The sequence below is a fragment of the Garra rufa genome, chromosome 1 (assembly GCF_049309525.1).
Source record: "Garra rufa chromosome 1, GarRuf1.0, whole genome shotgun sequence".
Lineage (NCBI taxonomy): Eukaryota > Metazoa > Chordata > Actinopteri > Cypriniformes > Cyprinidae > Garra > Garra rufa.
In genome coordinates, this window is record NC_133361.1 from 75,392,032 (window position 1) to 75,413,860 (window position 21,829).

At 39.7% G+C, this 21,829-nt stretch overlaps 1 protein-coding gene across 1 annotated transcript in view; it reads right to left on the reverse strand.

Moving 5' to 3' along the window:
* LOC141320071 (NACHT, LRR and PYD domains-containing protein 12-like) overlaps positions 1-21,829 on the reverse strand; it is a 44,077-nt gene that overhangs the window by 17,057 nt on the left and 5,191 nt on the right. Inside the window, exons 4-10 of the mRNA XM_073833287.1 lie at positions 21,328-21,498; positions 21,062-21,232; positions 20,793-20,963; positions 20,524-20,694; positions 20,254-20,424; positions 12,605-12,766; positions 9,003-9,049 (exon numbers count right to left, since the gene is read on the reverse strand). Coding sequence (XP_073689388.1) covers positions 9,003-9,049; positions 12,605-12,766; positions 20,254-20,424; positions 20,524-20,694; positions 20,793-20,963; positions 21,062-21,232; positions 21,328-21,498 — 1,064 coding nt within the window. The remainder of the gene's footprint in view (positions 1-9,002; positions 9,050-12,604; positions 12,767-20,253; positions 20,425-20,523; positions 20,695-20,792; positions 20,964-21,061; positions 21,233-21,327; positions 21,499-21,829) is intronic.

A 21,829-nucleotide genomic window follows, 5' to 3' on the forward strand; every position in this document is an offset into this window, starting at 1 on the left:
CGCGCAAGGCTTTAATACAAAAACGGAGACAATGAATGGCGACTGCAGAAAGCAAAAGCCGAACCCCGGACATTTTGGGCGATTTAGGAATCCCGGCCGGACGCATTTTTTTAAGTCCAAAAAGAGGACATGTCCGGGGAAAAGAGGACGTATGGTCACCCTAAATAAGTAGAAAAAAAAACAATGATCAGTTCTTATTCAGGACGGCCATATTATATGCAAAACTCATATGAAACCTTTTTACTGCAGCATTTTTGAGATATGGGACATTATTACATTTTAACAGGGTATATAGACCCCATTTCTAAAAAGTAGAAAAAAAACAATGATCAGTTCTTATTCAGGACGTCCCATATTATATGCACAACTCATATGAAACCTTTTTACTGCAGCATTTTTGAGATGACCCATGACCCACGTCCCTTATTTTTGGGTATTAAAAGTGGTAACCCTAGTTGCCCCCATAGACATATATATATATATATATATATATATATATAGACACGTGTATATATATATCTATGGTTGTCCGGATCAATATGGCGGCGACGTTGACCAATGAGGCGTCTAATTAACATTACCATATTTCTATATGTCTATGGTACTTACGGTATGGGTGCTGCAAGCGGTCAAAATGGATCTAAAGGTCTGTCAGAACGGTGTTTTCTTTAAGCTTTAGCTGATTTTTTTAGTAGATTATTAGCTGTTCATGAATATTACTGCATAAAATATAATTTAACCCTTAAAAGACCATAAAGCAACACTTATTGCTATCATTCTGAATATATATATCATTTATTTCAGGTGATTGTTCTAGCATCATTACTCCAATTAAATGATTATTTAATTCTAATATTCTAATTTACTGCTCAGAAAACATTTATTAATATTAATTAATATTGTCATGAGTGTTTTCCTAACCTGAAAAGTTGCACTCCGCTGTTTTAAACATGACAAATATATTAATAAATGTTTTTTGAGCTAAAACAATCACCTGAAATAAATTATATTTTTATTCAGAAGTTATATCAATTAAAACAGTCTTAATACATTTCATAAGCACTGTTTGTAATTCACATTTATTAGATCCCCTGTCATAAAAGAGAAAACATCTGCATTAAAACAAAGTGCTTTTTTGTTTAAACTAAAGACATTAGCATTAGAGAAACATCAAAATCATTTTAGTAATCACCAATACTGTTAGTTTAGGCCAACATATATTTAGAGATATAGTTAATGGTTGTTTATTCCATTCACATTATATTTATTTCATTTTCTTTTGTCCAGTGATTACAGGACAGCCGTCTCTGTCACAATGCTCCAAAGAAATAAAAGACGAGAAAGACCTCAACAGGACGCAGAGTATTACAGAGTATTACAGTGCTTCTAAAACGGATAAACCAGGGCTTCAAGAGCAATTCATCAACACAGATAAAGATATTTCCGTATTTATAACCTTTCGGTGACTGTGCTTGCATGTGTTTACCCCCCCCCCCCCCCTAAAAACTGACTGGCGCTTTGGAGCAGCACAGCATGCACTGGCACAAATGCGACCAAGGCAAATTGTAATTCACACATTCTATAAAAAAAAGTGTGTTGCATATGACCAGAGCCACTTCAAGCTTTTGTAAAATTAAAACCGAAACATCCAAAAGTCTATAACGACGATGAACTGATAGCGTCGCATGTGGACGTGTGCCATTAATCGATCTATGCACTATAACATGTAAAACGGGAATATGAAAGGAATATTCTAAAAGCAACTCATGTAAACAGCTTAATCATATTAATGTCTTATTCAGAATAAGGTCATTAATTAGATTACTGGTGTCCATGTAAACGTAGTCATTGATTCAATGATAATATGATTGATGCAATAACATTGATTCAATGTTGATTCAGTGTTGGTCTGCTATCTGGGTAGCTCCATTACCCCTACATGGACCTGGCCCTCCATCCCTGCCCCTGTTCCGCTTCCGCTCCACCACCCTCCGGGTTTCATTAGGTGGTTAGAGCGTCTGGAAGCCGCTCCTTGGGGGGGGGGGCTCTGTCACAAATTGAGTTGTCCTGTCATTAACTCTTACATTACACATCATGGACTTCATTCCCCACAAGCCACTGCACTAATCACTGCATTCACCTGCTCCCTGTTTCTCACTGCACTGATCACTGCTCACACCTGCAGCTCATTCACACACACACACACACACACACACACACACACACACACACACACACACACACACACCTGCAGTTCATTCACACACACACACACACACACACACACACACACACACACACACACACACACACACACACACCTGCAGTTCATTCACACACACACACACACACACACACACACACACACACACACACACACACACACACACACACACACACATGCAGTTCATTCACACACACACACACACACACACACACACACACACACACACACACACACACACACACACACACACACACACCTGCAGTTCATTCACACACACACACACACACACACACACACACACACACACACACACACACACCTGCAGTTCATTCACACACACACACACACACACACACACACACACACACACACACACCTGCAGTTCATTCACACACACACACACACACACACACACACACACACACACACACACACACACACACACACACACACACACACCTGCAGTTCATTCACACACACACACACACACACACACACACACACACACACACACACCTGCAGCTCATCACACGGACAGCTTATATGCCACTCACACACACAGCTTCTTTGCGAAGTCTTATAGTTCCTCATGGTCGTAATTCCGAGCGTTTCTTCCCGTGTTTGTTTTCACCTGAAATTTGTGACCGAAAGAACGATACTCGTCAATATTTGCAGTACACAAGCTGCGGTTCAGCTGCGCGCGACAAACGCTGCCAGTGTGAAAGCCCAATGGATGCGCGCTGCTTCTGCGCTGCTTACGTCCTGCTTACGCGTGCAGAGTGAAACCGGCGTAAGTAGATTTGAATGTATACTTTGGGATGACTGTCCTGCAGGAAAGTCCACTGATTATTAGCTTCAGACTTTGCACAAAAGGCATCACAATGTTTGCCAAAATGGTCTGATAATTTAATAAATAAGTGATATCCTTTGTGTGGTTAGGGTTAGGGTTAGGGTTAACCCTTTGTGTGTGGAAGGAAGGGAGATAGTGACCTCTGGTGGAAGAGGGAAAACCCGCAGCCCATATTCATTTGTTAATTGATGTTTCACAAAATGGTGTTTTATTTTTCTGGTGTTTTATGTCTCTTCACAGATACCTGCCAATATCTCCAGGACGCTACGCTCCGTTTGACTTGTAAGCATATCTTCAAATAGTTGTTGTGATGATGGCTTTTGTTCTGCACATTTAAATGATAGTATTGGTGCTGTCCAATCTATAAAGACTGTGTCTGCTCCTCAAAAAGTGAGGTCAAAACTAAAATCTTATTGTGATTAAATCAGAAAAATGCACAATAAATGAACAAAAACAATTTTTAAAGCTTGGGCTCCTAAACATTCGATCACTCGCACCCAAAGCACTTATTGTAAATGAAATGATCACGGATAATAGCTTTGATGTACTCTGCTTGACTGAAACTTGGCTAAAACCAAACGATTATATTTTTCTGAATGAGTCTACTCCAGCAAACTACTGTTATAAGCATGAGCCATGTTCAGTAGGGAAGGATCCAGGCAAGGGGCGAAGTCCGGCGGCCGCATGAGCTCCCCGCTCTGGTACGGGGCGCGAGGGGCGGCGGCTTCTTCAGCGGCATCTTCCTCCTCGGCCTACGCGGCACTTCTGGGGGACGAAACGGCTCTGCATCCTGGCCTGTCAGCCGTAACGGGTGAGGTCCTCATCTGGACCCACGAGGTCCGGCAGCTCATCCTACGGCGGCGCTGGTTCCCTCTACGCACCCTTCCTGGACCCACAAGGACACTAGCACGGGGGAGAGACCGGTCTCCAAAAGGAGAGGTGCGCTCGGCGGTGATGAGGCTTCATTCAATTTACGTGTTCCTCATCACATGCCACCAACCCAGGATGTTCTCGCGCCCCTCCTCTCCCATACACACCCACTCCCATCGGGAGCCTGGAGAAGGGCGGCGAATAAGGGACGGGGTGGTGATGATAATTAGGGGGGAGGTAGCCGACTCGTCACAATACACTAGACCTAATTATATCGCACGGACTTGATCTTACAGATATAGATATCTTACCTCAAAGTGATGATGTTACTGATCATTTCCTCGTATCGTGCATGCTGCGTATTAATGATGTTAACTATGTAGCTCCGTGCTATCGTCTGGGCAGAACTATTGTTCCTGCTACCGAAGATAAGTTCACAAATGATGCACGTCTGGTAACCCGCGGGTCGGGTTGTGGTGGGTAAAGAAATTGTCACTTTACAAAATTAAATAAAAAATCCATGTTTGTTGTGTGCAATTTCCTATAGCCTATATTAAATATTTGGGAATATCTATTTTCATATTTTATTAAGTTCTTTGATACGGTTACGTCACGTGACAAGTCACGAAAGTGCCAAGCAGCTACCGCTGCCAGTCACAACAAAAACAAAGAAATAAAAGTGAAGATGGAAGATGAGGTGCAGGAGAAATTGAGGTCAAGAATTTTCATCATTAAAAGAAAAAAAGGTCAGGCTGCTAAATCTAATGTTTGGGACCTGTTCTCAGCAGCAGGAGACAACAGCAGTATCGGTTATGTGAAGTGCAATAATTATGAAAAAATATACAAACACAACAGCCACAAAACAGGCACTTCTAGCATGTCGAGACATATTTGTGGGGGGTCTAAGTAAAAGTACGACAGTGGCACGTCTCAAAGTATAACCCTATTTCCTCAAAAGTAAAGTACCAGCACATGTCAAGTCCGAGGTCACAGACGCTTGTGTTGAATTGTGCTGTCGAGATCTGCGGCCCTTCGACATAGTATCTGGAGATGGATTCCAGACCGCAGCCCAGTGTCTAATAACATTGGTTCACGTTACGGATGTGTGGATGCCAACAGTGTACTACCTAACAGGCAAACAGTTTGCGACAGAGCCAAATCAACCGCAAAAGAAAAAAAATAAATCTTCTCAAAGAACATAAATCAAGGTCTGGATTGTGGCCTTGCTATTACCACTGACATGTGGACTGAAGAGTTCAACAAACAAGCATACACGGCTTTTAATGGTCACTTCATTAATGACGACTGGAAATTGGAGAGCCGTGACACAAGCACAGCTGAATTTGACTCAACTCTCAAAAAGACAGCACAAAACATCCAGTAGACGACCAGGCCAGAAGACTTGCCAGGAAATTGGACAGTATGCAGCTTACACCTCCAGCAAGTGTTAAGGAGCCAGAGCCCATGCCTCCAGGTGAGTGGCACCAGCTAATTAAATAGCTAATAATAGTGTACGTTTTTGCTACTGCGGTCTAATGTATGTGTAAAATGGTAAACATTGTTACATTTTATTATTAGTTGAGGAAGCTGAGCGAGTCAAAAGAAAAACAGATGAGTTTAGTGTGTGGGAGGATGATAGTGAAGACGTTGCCAAAAGAGAGACCAGGTTCAGCGCTACATACAAAAAATGTCAGTAGTTATTTAGTGTAGGCTTTAAACTTTAGGCCTGCCCTATACAAATCTAAAATAATAATAAAAAAAAAAATGTTAAAGGGTTAGTTCGAGCATTTAAGACATGAAGTTGTATTCAATCCTTATCAGCACTATAGTGTATACACACTGACCCACACTGCGTTCACCTCCCTGGTCAGAGTTCTGGCCGCTGGAAGTTTTTCAAGAAAGTAGTCACGGTTAGTTTCCGAGGCCTCAAAACTGTGCGTTTTTACGTGAAAAAAATATATGCGTTTTAAAGCTTGATTAATTTACATTACAAAAAACACTCCTGATAAAAATCATACCTCAGTTTTAATCGGCACTATATTCTTCCCGTTTCCATCAATCCGCGCTGCTGTCAGTTCGCACGTTCCGATCAGCTGTTCCATTACACACTCGAATGACAATGACGTAAAAAGTAGAAAATTACCAATGGTGCGAACTTGTAAATTCCCAGGTTGTGACCACAAGAATGTGCAGGGATCGCCGTTCAGATTCCATCGTTTTCCTGTTTCTGATATAGTTATGAGACAGCTTTGGCTGGTTGCCATCGGCTACTCTGCGGGAGCTAAAATATCCAGTATCAAGGATTTTCGTGTGTGCAGTGCTCACTTCAGCGAAGACGATTACATCCCCAACCAAGGAGGAAAAATCAAAAAACGGATTTTAAAGAGTTCTGCTGTACCAGTACCACGGGTAAGCTCTATTTACTAACTTTATGTCGCATACGACAGGTTTATTTTGACGCTAACGTCGGTTTTTAGGCTAACGTTACACTGAGAATATTCTAACAGTGATAGCATTGACAATAATCGACTGTCTATGTGGTGAGAAAATCGGCAAATGTCATAACTAATGAATTTAATTGAATCTATATAACACAACAAAATATGATGCTTTGCTATATTTGTTATTGTCTGTAACTATGTGGAACGTGTGTCGGTATCATCGTGTTTATAAGTGTGCTTGAAGTCACATACAGGTAGGTCTAAACCAGGTATCTCCAACTCCGGTCATCGTGAGCTACATTCCTGCAGCGCGATGTTTTCCTATGACAGGACACCTTTCTCAAATGAGACATTCTGTACAAGCCTGCTAATAACCCGTTGATTTGAGTCAGGTGTGTTGCATCAGAGAAAAACTAAAACCAGCAAGACAGTAGCTCACGAGGACTGGAGATCCCATGTCTAAACTGTACAGTAAACAATCTGATGTTTAGATTCCTGTGGAAATCACTTGAAACGAGGTCTAATATAAAAATATATATATCGTCTGTTCCGTCTGACATTGTGCTAAAATTGGTTTCATCATCAGAAGTTTCGTAGTCAGACATGTTGTCAGCGAGTCGCGCTATCAACAGCTGATCGGAACGTGCGAACATTGATGGAAACGGAAAGAATATAGTGCTGATTAAAACTGAGGTATGATTTTTGTCAGGAGTGTTTTTTGGGATGTAAATTAATCAAGCTTTGAAACGCATGTATTTTTTTCACGTAAAAACGCACAGTTTTGAGGCCCCGGAAACTAACCGTGACTACTTTCTTGAAAAAGAAAGTTTAATAGTAATGGCTTTATGAATTTCTTTACTGATAAAATAGACAACATCAGAAATACAATAAAAAAAAAAAATAGATACTACAGCAACTGATACCTCAGCATTATTTATTACACCAGAAGAAAAACTGCAGTGCTTTACAACTATAGAAAAGGAAGAATTAAATAAACGTATCACCACATCTAAACCAACAACATGCCTATGTAAACTCTGTGTACACAATATTGTCAGTGCTTGAGTTCATGTGTAGAGACCCAGGCAATACTTCCAGCAAAGTTTCATGGTGTGTCAAGCCTTCTTAGTGTTGTAAAAATATCGATTTGTGATGCACTCAAAACTATGCCCCTAGATCTACCATTCACTGGCCACTGACCATAAAAATAAATCACGTCAATCTCAAAAACGGCTCGTTTGCCATAATTATGCTTTTAGATATAAGTTTGTCTCGTTTACAGTAAAAAAAAAAAAAAAAAAAAAAAAAAAAAACAGCCAAGGTTGCATTTTGGGAACAGTTATCCTTTAAGCAGAGTTTGTGTATCTCAGTGTCCCGAAATGTCACTTAAGCAAATTTTGTGTGTCTGAGTGTCACACAGTTTTGTTCCTAAGTGGAACAAATAAGTTTAATCAAAGTTGTCCTAAGAGAAGAATGGATATTGATTTGGTTTTAGGACAACTTTGATATAAGGTTTAAATCCACTTCAAATGTTGACTACTGTAGTCATATTTATGCTTTTACAGAAAATCATGTATGTGAAAAATAAACGTGATAGTAAGAAAATTTTATGTCCCATGAAGGTAGTAAGTAATATACATTGCTAAGTTCTTCATTGTCAAATTAAAAGGTGATTTTCTCAATATTTGGATTGAAAATATAACAAACCCAACTGTTGATAATGTTGTATTTAAAATGTAGAACTGTTCTATAAAATCAACATTTGCAATCATTTGGATATTCAGAGAAAACATATTTCTTGCTCGTCTTGCTTTTGATTATGAAAAATAACTTGCACAGGGCATGTTTCTGTATTGAAGAGAGTTTCTTAAATCGATTTTTATGAACAGTCTTTGCTATTAAGTGCTACAAATCTACTTTAAAGACACATCTATCATAAACACGCTTATGGCATGTTATCATATGCACTCTGCTGGTCAGGAGGTAATTCAATGTGGTTTGATTGTTTACGGCACTCCCATTTTCCTGTTTTATTATAAAAGTGTAATTTTGCTTGTCTGAAATACAAGCTCAATTTTAATGTTATTTTAAATTGGGGTAGAATTAAATGAATTGCAAAGCTCAGCATTTGTGTTCCCGTACCCCCTTCTGTCACCTCATGTACCCCTAATGGTAGCTGGTTTGAGAACCACTGTTCTAGAGGTTCTGTTAGGATGACTTATTTCTATCACAACCACAAAATCCTAAAATTTAACATAAACAGAGTTTGTGTATCACCATAGTCCTTAAATTATGGCTTGATCAGAATTTGTGTTTGTCCCTAAAAGATGCACAAAAATACTTATCCCTAAAGTGATGGTAAAATTTCAGGTCTTTAAAGAAGGCTTTTTTTAGAATATCAACTGATAAGTGTAAAGACAACTGCTTCTATATCACAGCCATATCTTTCTTTTGAGAAAGAGGTGTACCCAAAGGTAGGGTGTTCTGTCATTTGTCCACATTTTGCGGTTTATTAGGTATATGTGTGTGAGAGAGCGACAGAGAGAGAAAGAGAGAGTGTGTGTGTATAAGAGAGAGAGAGAGAGAGAGAGAGAGAGAGAGAGAGAGTACATACATTTGTGTAGTCCTGCTGTGATTCTGGATTTTTCTCCGTGATCCACACTATAAAACACACACACACACACACACACACACACACACACACACACACACACACAGAGAGAGAGAGAGAGAGAGAGAGTTGTATTATTATATTTGCAATTATAATCTTCTGAAAACAATATAATCAAGATAAAACAACATGTTAAACCATGATTTAAACATACTAGCAATATTCTAGATCTAAACGTGAGAATAGCATAAGGTTTCCAGCTCACACTCTTTAAGACTGTCTCTCACTGACCAACTAAATCTCACAGCAAATAACAAGACAAAAGAAATCACTCTTATAATATACAGGTCCTTTTCCAAAAATTAGCATATTGTCATAAAGTTCATTATTTTCTGTAATGTACTGATAAACATTAGACTTTCATATATTTTAGATTCATTACACACAACTGAAGTAGTCAAGCCTTTTATTGTTTTAATATTGATGATCTCAAAAAAATTGCATATCATGAAAAGGTTATCTAAACGAGCTATTAACCTAATCATCTGAATCAACTAATTAACTCTAAACACCTGCAAAAGGTTCCTGAGGCTTTTAAAAACTCCCAGCCTGGTTCATCACTCAAAACCGCAATCATGGGTAAGACTGCCGACCTGACTGCTGTCCAGAAGGCCATCATTGACACCCTCAAGCAAGAGGGTAAGACACAGAAAAAAATTTCTGAACGAATAGGCTGTTCCCAGAGTGCTGTATCAAGGCACCTCAGTGGGAAGTCTGTGGGAAGGAAAAAGTGTGGCAGAAAACGCTGCACAACGAGAAGAGGTGACCGGACCCTGAGGAAGATTGTGGAGAAGGACCGATTCCAGACCTTGGGGGACCTGCGGAAGCAGTGGACTGAGTCTGGAGTAGAAACATCCAGAGCCACCGTGTACAGGCGTGTGCAGGAAATGGGCTACAGGTGCCGCATTCCCCAGGTCGAGCCACTTTTGAACCAGAAACAGCGGCAGAAGCGCCTGACCTGGGCTACAGAGAAGCAGCACTGGACTGTTGCTCAAATTTTGCATGTCATTCGGAAATCAAGGTGCCAGAGTCTGGAGGAAGACTGGGGAGAGGGAAATGCCAAAATGCCTGAAGTCCAGTGTCAAGTACCCACAGTCAGTGATGGTCTGGGGTGCCATGTCAGCTGCTGGTGTTGGTCCACTGTGTTTTATCAAGGGCAGGGTCAATGCAGCTAGCTATCAGGAGATTTTGGAGCACTTCATGCTTCCATCTGCTGAAAAGCTTTATGGAGATGAAGATTTCATTTTTCAGCACAACCTGGCTCCTGCTCACAGTGCCAAAACCACTGGTAAATGGATTACTGACCATGGTATTGCTGTGCTCAATTGGCCTGCCAACTCTCCTGACCTGAACCCCATAGAGAATCTGTGGGATATTGTGAAGAGAAAGTTGAGAGACGCAAGACCCAACACTCTGGATGAACTTAAGGCCGCTATCGAAGCATCCTGGGCCTCCATAACACCTCAGCAGTGCCACAGGCTGATCGCCTCCATGCCACGCCGCATTGAAGCAGTCATTTCTGCAAAAGGATTCCTGACCAAGTATTGAGTGCATAACTGAACATAATTATTTGAAGGTTGACTTTTTTTGTATTAAAAACACTTTTCTTTTATTGGTCGGATGAAATATGCTAATTCTTTGAGATAGGAATTTGGGGATTTTATGAGCTTGAGCCCAAAATCATCAATATTAAAACAATCAAAGGCTTGAACTACTTCAGTTGTGTGTAATGAATCTAAAATATATGAAAGTCTAATGTTTATCAGTACATTACAGAAAGTAATGAACTTTATCACAATATGCTAATTTTTCGGAAAAGGACCTGTATATCTGCTCAGGAGTTCCCCACTGATCTTGTTTGGTTCCACAGAGACTGATTTGGTCTACAGCACATTAAACCAAATAAAACCAGTCCATGAAATGAAAAGCTAAAGGCATGATGGGTCTGTGGCAGCTGCCTCCTGCGGTGCTGGATCATTTGGTCTTTTTTCACCCTCTCTCCTTAAAAGTCTTTATGTTGTGGATATACATAGATGGTTCTGTGTCTACATAAATTCAGGGTGGCCAACGGGATGATGATTCAGCTTGGGGTGAATATTAAAGATGAACATATTAGTGTGAAATGACAGTATATTCCAGGGTAATAACTGCATTACTTTCACAGTCATTTCACATTGGGACTTCTCTTGTATCAAACTGCACTCTCAGAATTGCCATCATCAAACATCATCATACTGTTTCTACAGTGCAGATGTACTATGAAGGTTCTGAATAGACCATTCTATAGGTTTTATTTGTGCTATTGAACTTGTTTTTGGACTCTTCTAAGTGTGTGTTATTGTTTTGTTTTGTAAGTTGGTTTATGTTGTGATGTTTTTATTTGTTGAGTGTTACCATTGTTGTGTTTTGTCAAATATTGTAAAATATTGATGTTATCTTTCAAAGATGTTTCTTAGCAGTTGCTTCACTATTGTGAAAGATCCATCCACAAACAGTTATAAATAAGGAATATGAAATAAGTTATTGATTAATAGTCAAACTTAATGCTAAAATAAACTTGTTCATGCTAAGAATAGTTTGAGTTCTTAAAGTCAGATAATGAGCTTATTTCATATTCTAGCTTGTCATTATTTTGACAGATGTTTTCATTCATCACATTTCTGGCATGATCGAATCTGATTATTAATATACACAGTCCAAGATCCCAAATACTAATCACCAATACACAGTACACTTTTAAAGTGAACAGTTTAATGATGACTCGCTCTTAAAGACAGTCACTTGCCTCCATCTACTGGCATAAGAATGAAACTGCACTGACTGACAGCCTGTTTAGTTCACACAGAGACAAATCCCAGTGCTGATACTGCTGAAATATTAGCATTATACAGTCAGTGGCATGAAATCCTCTTTAAATGAAAATAATACTGTTTATCGTAATGTCTCTGTATCTGATGGAAAAAAGGAATGAAATCATCTGCAGTAAACTTTGCAGTTGCAATTGTAAATAAAAACTCTGTTTTTATTTGTGAACTGATGTTCAGCTGTTCTTTTTTAATAGTCAACTTATTTCTGGGTCATCATCATAAAAGCCCTGTAAATATTGTCACAAGCACAACGATACATCTTTACTTTCACAAAGCTGAATACTCAATAAAAACTGACACAGTCATCACTTTTTCAAGCATTTTCATTTTGACGTGACAGAAAGCGGTGATATCTAAGTGGGAGAGTTTTGTACTTGCCTTAATTAATCAGTAACGCCATTTAAAAAAAGTAGGAAGTAGTTGCTGATTGTGTGTTGGCATTTAATTAAATGAAATCAACATCATTTCAGTGTAAGGTACATTGCTCTCCACTGTCCTCTCTCATTAAAAACATATAACACATAAATATTACTTAAAATAAAGAACTTAGGTGGTTGCTTCTTATTTATTTAGTTATTTGGCTCAGACTAGTACACTTTAAATCTGTTATATTGTTGTGCCCTCTAGAAACCCCTAGACTTCTACCTACATAGAGATAACTGTTGCTGCTCAACATACTTGAGTTTGTGCAGATTCTTGAGGTTTTCAGAGAGCAGCCTCTTTCCCGAATCTCCTGGGTGATTGTAGCTCAGATCCAGCTCTCTCAGGTGTGAAGGGTTTGAACTCAGAGCTGAAGACAAATAATCACAGCCTTCCTTTGTCACCATACAGCCAGATAGCCTACAGACACACACAGCAACAGTCCACATTTCATTAATTTGGCTGTCAGACATCACTAAGTCACAGTCATTTGAGCTGTTATTTTCTCTGGTTTCAGTCACAAAAGTAGCATAATCAGAAACAGTTATATTCAATTAAAGTACAAATGTACTTAGGAACAGGCACAACATATTTTTACATTTTCACTAGACACCCAGGGTTGACCTTCTGGGGTCAGTGATGGCACTGGAAGAATCACTTGCATTTTTTTCTTGATGAGGGCAAAAAGAATGAAAAAAAACATTGAATCGTTTTTGATTTTATATTTAAATGCAATTCATTGTTTGAATCTACTTGTATATGTGTATGCACACCAAATCAACAAAACAATGTGCTTTGGTAAAAAAAAGGGGGCGGAGGGGTGCTACACTCAAAATGTGGAGACATATTGTTTATAGATATAGATGTAGATGGGGATACACACGTGGGAACACATTCTTGAGGTCCTGCATCTGGGGTATAAATCCACATAAGGGTTTAACAGAGGGAACGTACTTAGTACTGGATTCTGATTGTTCCTCCATCGAACCTAACTATGCTTGAATGCCGAAGTGATGGAAATGTGTGTTTAGACTTCACTATAAGGGAACTTTTCTGAACTGGTCTGCATTTGAGTCATAGTGACCGAGTCCAGCTGTAAAAGTCCAGTGTCAAATCTAGGACTGGACTGAGTCCACCACCTTTCTTGGGTACAATAAAGTAGGGGCTGTAAAACCCTTTTATTTCTGTGGAGGGTACTGGCTCTATTGTGCCCTTCACCCGAAGGACAGCAGCATTCTTGCCCTGAACTGTGGTGAATAGAATGCCGCTAAACATGGTCAGAAGCCTCGTAAATTGAATTGCGTGACCAAGGTGTATGGTTTTGAGAAGCCAAAAAGAGGGATTGGGCCAGGATGTTTTTTTTTTACCATTTACTTAAAATATTAATATTTGGAAATAAAATGGATAAATAACTAAACAAAATTGAAAAAATAGAGACAGCTTAACATTTAGTCAATTAGTAGACACTTTTATCCAAAGCGACTTACAAATGAGGACAATAGAAGCAATCAAAAACCAACAAAAGAGCAATAATATGTAAGTGCTATGACAGGTTTTGGTTATATAAGGTTTCATATAACGCTCTCCATTGACTTTGTATTGCAGGAAGCTGCCTCCTGTCACACCCCTGGACTTCTTGTTGGTTTCTCCCATTCTCCCCCGCAGTTCAGTGTGTTTTGGTTTCTCCCTCATCGTCTGCACCTGTGTTTGTGATTAGTCTGTCTATTTAAGGTGTGTATTTTCCCCTGTACTCTGTTCGGTCTTTGATGTTATCCTGATGTTTCCACTCCATGTTCCTGTATCTACCTGTTCCCATTGGATTTATTAAATGTTCGTTTTTTACTACGTCGTTCGTGTGTTCCTGCCTACAGCGTGACAGAAAGACCGACCAATACAGTTTTTTTGTGCGTGTTCACCTCCGTTTTGTTTTCCGTTCGTTTTCTCCAGTCTTTTGTTTCCGTAGTGTGTTTCCCCCATGGATCCCTTCCTCCGACCAGAATTCATCCTGCTATGGCTGAAGCAGGGGGAATTACCGCTCGAGGGGTACACGTTAATGTTCCAACTCGTAGCTCATACCACCAGCTACCCGGACGACACGCTCTGTGCGTTCTATGATGCCAGCCTCAATGCGTCTTGCAGAGCGCTGTCATCCGAGGACGGCCCTCGAGCGAACTTTGCCTCGTTTGTGGAGTGGACACTGGCGAGAAACCGATCCTCGTTTCCCGCCTGTTCCACGGAGAATCTCGCCAGTGTCACTCCAGACCCAAAGCCCAGCCAGCCACCACGACCCGCGGATTATGAGCCCATCGTAGACGGGAAGCCCGAGCCCGGAGCGACAGCAGTGTGGAACGCTGATGGGGTCATAAAATCCGACCAGGTGCGAGAGCCGGCCACTACATCTACGACGGTGGAGTGCTGCGCTGAGCAAGAAGGGGCGGTAGAGAGCCCCGCCCACTGCACGATCACTGAGGGTGAGCTGGAACAAAATTATGGGGATGTTATTGCCTGTGTCATGGAAATGCCTATCTGCCTGGATTTCCCACTCACCCTCCCTCTTCTGCCTAGTCCTGAATCTCCGCTGGTTCCGCCCAGCCTACCTGAATCCCCGTTGTCAACTGTTTGTCCCCTTGCTCACCCTCAGCCCACCATCTGTGCGGTGGGTTCGCCGCGGGTCTGCCAGTCTCCATCGGTGTCATGGCTGGAGGATCCCTCACCATCGCCTCCAGTCTCAGAGTCCTGGACTCCACCTCGGCCCTCCGACCCTGCGGCTTCACCCCGGCTCTCTGCTCCCTCGTCTCCGCCGTCGCCTGTGGATCCACCAGCTCCACCGGGCTTCATCGCCCCTCCGGCTCCGCCCTGGTCAGTCGTCGCCCCACCTTCGCCTCAGGACTATACTCCTCCGGCTGTGCCTCGTCGCTCCGTCCCACCGGCTCATTGGACCTCCTCCCTCCCGCGGGCACAGCCTTGGCCCTCTGTCGCTCCGGCTCCGCTGCGGATCTCCGGAAGAACATCCTCCACCCAAACCCCCTCCTAAGGACTTTGTAGTTCGGTCGGCGCGTGGACACGCCTTTTCCGGGAGGGGTGTGTAATGTCACACCCCTGGACTTCTTGTTGGTTTCTCCCATTCTCCACCGCAGTTCAGTGTGTTTTGGTTTCTCCCTCATCGTCTGCACCTGTGTTTGTAATTAGTCTGTCTATTTAAGGTGTGTATTTTCCCCTGTACTCTGGTCGGTCTTTGATGTTATCCTGATGTTTCCACTCCATGTTACTGTGTCTACCTGTTCCCATTGGATTTATTAAATGTTCGTTTTTTACTACGTCGTTGTTCGTGTGTTCCTGCCTACAGCGTGACACCTCCTTCTCATTCCTGACTTATAACAAAATAACAGAAAAATGTCTAGAAGCTGCTATGTGACAAGGTGTACAGTAAACAAGATAAAATCCCAGAACGTTGTTTTTATAAGCTGTCGACCCAAAAAAACGAGCATTTATGGATACAAATAGTTGTGAATGTCAGGGTATTTCAAATTTGGCCATTTAGTTGGATTATTTCTCCAAATGCACTGACAAAGACCAAATCAAATTTAGTTACTAAATAATCTCCTCCTCTCAGGTTTACATAGGGTGGTGACATAATCATGGTTATAGACTTGGTTAAAAATAATTGTATGTTTCCAGTCACCAATTAAGTTTCCCCCATTGGGCGTAGTTCTCAGAGTAATATGACACATTGCGCTCTTCATTTGTGTCCTTAACCCTCTGGGGTCTGAGGGTGTTTTGAGGCCCTGAAGAAGTTTTGACATGCCCTGTAATTTGTGCTTTTTACAGTATCTTAAAAACATATTAATGGCTTACAGTACATTGTAATCGGCACAAATTGGGCTACAATAATATGTAAGCAACATGAATGTACATGTTTGTGTTTTTAACCCCTGGGGTCGACAAACGTCATTTCTGGTTGTACAGATAAAAGCAGTACATCAATCAAATCTGTAAAGGGTCTACTTTTATTTGTATATACTCACAATAACAAAAAAAAAAAAAAAAAAAAACATTGTGATTTTGCAAAATAAAGAAAACAAAAAGGATGTGCTGTCTGTCGCATTGATCTCTGTGATCTTCATTCAGAAACGCGTCATTAAAATATACTATAACTTAGCCAATACCCAACACAGAGACATGAACAATATGTCTAGAGAAAGCTTGATATTTATACTTTTAAACAAAAGTTTTATCGGAAACAAATATTCTGTGATAAAGTAATCCATATGAAACCAACGCGATGTCCAGTCTATTCGAACAGAGCATATTATTAGTGATGTGCGGATCAATACTAAAATATTGATATCTCCGATACCAGCTTTGTATGTTATCCAAATATCGATATTTCAGTAATTTGGAGCAAATATGTAGTTTATTGGAAATAAAAATACAGAGGAAAGTAACCACAATTACCCTAGTTTATCATAATACCAACTTAGGTGGAACTACTTGTTCTTCCGCCTGCCATGTCATGTGCGTAATATGGCACTGTACAACTGCAGACAGTGCAGAGCACGCTAGCCACTCAGTGCGCTGTCAGTCCGGCGGACTGGATATGGGTGAACGCAAGCGAAGTTATGTGTAGAGCTACTTCACCTCTATAAACTCAAACTTTGTGTTTTGTGACACGTGTAACAAAGAGAAGAGGAGTAAAGGCATCACTTTCAGAGTCATTTGGTGCAGCAGGCACTATCCAGGTACAGAGGGAGAAAATTTGGCGATGTGCCTGTATTTTGGGGGCTTGGGTTTTTGTGACAATGATAAAACAACGGCAGTTCCCTGAATTCTTAAAACAAATTTGTTTTAGAACTTTGGTTATGAAAAAGCAATGAAATAATTAAATGACCAAAATGTCAGCAATAGTTGAGTTTGGAGTAAAATGTGTCCCCGAGATAATCGCACATCAATTCAGCCGGCCCAGATTTAGTTAGGTAAGGTTATCTGTAGAGTAGATCATTTAAATAACATTGACAAGGCTGCATTGGACTTTACAGTACGTTTGTTAAGATGTTCAGACATGCGTTTTAAGATATACATGCTCAGATGCATTCAGTAAGTTGGCTCTTTTTTTGTATGATAATTCTTCATCAATAAACAAGAAGAACCCGTCATATGTCTCGTATTCAGTATGAAGTGACACATTCTGAGGAAAACTTGTTACTTTAATTTCCCAAACAGTAATTTTTGGGCAAAGTATCGGTATCGGATTGGTATTGGCGATACTCACCTTCATTTTACTTGGTATCTGATCGGATAGGAAACCAGTGGTATCGCACATCACTACATATTATATATAATTCGATCACGCCCACGAGCTACTTTCGCTTTCATATTATAATAAGTACGCCAAAAGCGCGGGGAGGTAAACGCTCACTTCAGTGCAACAAAGCACTACTTGGATTCACTGTTATTGTGTTACTGTGACAAAACTTGCATATATATTTACTAGTTAGACTTTTTCAAACTAATTCCTGACTACATTAAGTGAAACATTATGAAGTACGTTTAATTTCATTGCATCAAAATGTCTCACGACCCAAGGATGTGTTTTAATGTTCTTGATAAAATAAGTAAAAGTAATACAAAATGATATAGCAACACTGAATGATATAATCTAAAAATGTTTTGACAACATGTATTGTATAATATATACAAAGCATGCTTGTATTTATGACTATAAGAGTAATATTTAATTTATTGTATAACAATCGGGTGTAAAGTGTTTATAATGAGTGTATTTTACATCACGTTTATTAGCAAGTAGGAATAGATGTTTAATGTGCTAAAAATTTATTTTCTCAGATATTAAATGTCCTTTTTACATCACTACAATTGCGTGAGTCTATGTCTACAAAATCATATTATTGATATATATATATATATTAGGGATGTCACAATACTCAATATAATATTGAACCGTTCGGTACGACATCCACGGTTCAATACGCGCTTGTGAATTGCGGTTTTTCGGTTTTGCATCTAAATATCTTCCTTCCTTTTATTTCTCTTGGAATTTGCTGTATGTTTGCCCACGATTTCATGTGCTAGAATGAGAAAACTACGGTGGCCGACAGAGGCCAACGCGCTGCAAACAAGAAAACACATGCAAACAGAAAAAAGGACAACAAATTAAGAAAACATCTTCATCCGTTTGACAACACAGGCGCTGCAAATCCTCGCAACGCAAACACAAATACGGAAACGCGCTGCAAATTCTCACAACACAACCAAACTCAGTAACGTGCTGCGAACACACTAACATTTATATATAAATATCGAATGAAACGTCCACAATAAACAGCTGGCTTGTTTAACTGATTACCTTAAAAGTCCGTCGATATCGCCATTATTTATTACGGCTATTAACACGTTCTCCGACAAGCGGAAGCAATGAGACCTGTTTTCCGGGGTTGGTCAGGTGACGTTCGACATATAGCCTATTTCTGATTTAGGAGACACATTCACAAATGATTAACCCTTTCAGTGGTGAGTTTAAAATATTCTAGCGGGCCCCTGAGAGTGAGTTTTTTTTAAGCGACCGTTATTTTAGAACGTTCGTCCTTATTGTTTCCATGGCGACGCATCAAGCTTGTCACGTGACACAACACAGACACAATAACACTGTATGACAGATAGATCGCTTTTATTTCGTTTTTCCTTTTTTATCCAGAATACTCACACACTTGCTTACCATGCCATGAACTATCAAATATTCCGATTCACAAATATGTGTGAATTAGTATGTTTCGTCGTTTAAAACCCTATATAAATGATCTGGATCGTAATCTGTAATGTGAGATGGGCGCGGCCATGTTTGTTCGCGCTGCTGTTCAGAGAGTCCTGTCGGCCGTATTTACAGCACATATACATTCATCCGTTTCTCCCGAAATACATGCAAGTAAGTGGCTGGTGAACTGGAAGAGGAATAGAGTGAACTTTTTTGTTACTAAGCCTATGTGTATGTGACATGAATAAAACACATCGGCAAATTATATTTGAATAGATTGTTATTTGCTGCTTCCATAGACCTATGTGTGTATTTTACAAACTCTAAATGTCTCCTTTTACTAGTACTTATGTGTATTTAAATGTCTGAAACCTAAAATAAGCGTTATGTGGTTAAAAACACTGCATAGTTGTGATTATATGACAAGCTCAGAGCTCGTCCGTCTCTGGCTCAGCGCCAGCTAGCGCGCCAAAGCGCAGTTTGAATATTTTAAAGCCGTAACAGCTGATGAAAAAGCAGAGACGATTGTAGACGAAAATGAAGAGAGATTTTATCTTAGTTTTTATTTTATGCAAAACATTTTCGTCTCGTCTTTTTTCGTCAACAATAATGCATGTTAATTTAGTCTTAGTCAGCGTTTTTGGACAGTGGTGCAGTCTTGTCATCGTCTCGTCTTAGTCATGAAAAAAAAGGTTGTTGACGAACATATTTCGTCTCGTCTCGTCTGACGAAATTAACACTACTGGTCTCTAAGAAAAAGTTCACAACAGTTTAACAGATTCAAAACAATTCTTTTTACAGCAGCATTTACGTATCTCTGGGATGTTATTTTGTGTTGATGAATACAGCGTCAGACTTCAGTCTTGAACAAAATGGTAAAACTATGTAGTAACATGTTATAAGAATTAATGTGTTTTGCAGTGAGGTTTTCTTAAGTTAATATTTTGTAGTTTCTTGTCTTTCGCAGATTGCTTCAGTTAAGAGTGTGATGATACAGTTCTGCCTGGGAATGTTTTGTAATATTTTGTTTATGTTTTGAATAAGAAAAATACAGTAATTGTGTACAGAATATTTTTTTAGCAATGTGATTTTTTTAATGATCAAGTAAATACAAAAAAAGAACGTGTTTCAAACAAACCTCAGTATCTCCATTTTACAGTTTGTCTTCAGTCCATCAGAAAGCAGCTTCATACCTGAATCCTTCAGGTCATTGTTACTTAGGTCCAGCTCTCTTAGATGGGAAGTTGAGGATTGTAAAACGGATGACAAACTCTCACAGGATTGAGCAGTGAGATTACATATGGAGGACCTGACAAGAAAAACACAGTAATTTCATACAGAATAAAATTTTAGCAATGTGATTTTTAATGATTAAGTAAATACAAAAAAGAAAGTGTTTCATACAAACCTCAGTATCTCCAGTTGAGAGTTTGTCTTCAGTCCATCAGAAAGCAGCTTCATACCTGAGTCCTTCAGGTCATTGTTACTCAGGTCCAGCTCTCTTAGATGGGAAGTTGAGGATTGTAAAACGGATGACAAACTCTCACAGGATTGAGCAGTGAGATTGCACATGGACAATCTGAATAAGAAAAACAGTAATTGTGTACAGAATTTTTTTTAGCCATGTGATTTTTAATGATCAAGTAAATGCAAAAAATGAAAGTGTTTCAAACAAACCTCAGTATCTCCAGTTTACAGTTTGTCTTCAGTCCATCAGAAAGCAGCTTCACACCTGAGTCCTTCAGTCTATTGTTACTCAGGTCCAGCTCTCTCAGATGGGAGGTTGAGGATTGTAAAACTGATGACAAACTCTCACAGGATTGAGCAGTGAGATTGCACATGGACAATCTGAATAAGAAAAACAGTAATTGTGTACAGAATTTTTTTTAGCCATGTGATTTTTAATGATCAAGTAAATGCAAAAAATGAAAGTGTTTCAAACAAACCTCAGTATCTCCAGTTTACAGTTTGTCTTCAGTCCATCAGAAAGCAGCTTCACACCTGAGTCCTTCAGTCTATTGTTACTCAGGTCCAGCTCTCTCAGATGGGAGGTTGAGGATTGTAAAACGGATGACAAACTCTCACAGGACTGATCAGTGAGATTACATATGGATATCCTGAACAATAAAAACACATAAATTTCACACAGAATACATTTGTAGCAATGTGATTTTTATTGATTAAAAATGCAAAAATGTGTTTGAAATCAAACCTCAGTATCTCCAGTTGAGAGTTTGTCTTCAGCCCTTCGGAAAGCAGTTTAAAACCAGAATCTTTCAGGTTATTGTTACTCAGGTCCAGCTCTCTCAGATGAGAGGTTGAGGATTGTAAAACTGATGACAAACTCTCACATGACTGAGCAGTGAGATTACATATAGATATTCTGAAAAAGAAAAACAGTAATTTCATACAGAATAAATTTTTAGCAATGTGATTTTTAATGATTAAATAAATGCAAAAGTGTGTTTAAAAATCAAACCTCAGTATCTCCAGTTTACAGTTTGTCTTCAGCCCATCGGAAAGCAGTTTAAAACCTGAATCTTTCAGGTTATTGTCACTCAGGTCCAGCTCTGTCAGGTGAGAGTTTGATGATTGGAGAGCTGTAGTTACAGTTTCACAGCATGTTTCATCAACACCACAACTATCAAATCTGCCAAAACAGAAGGTTTAGCCAGATTATTTTTTTGATGTTCAATGTTTCTGCAACACCACGT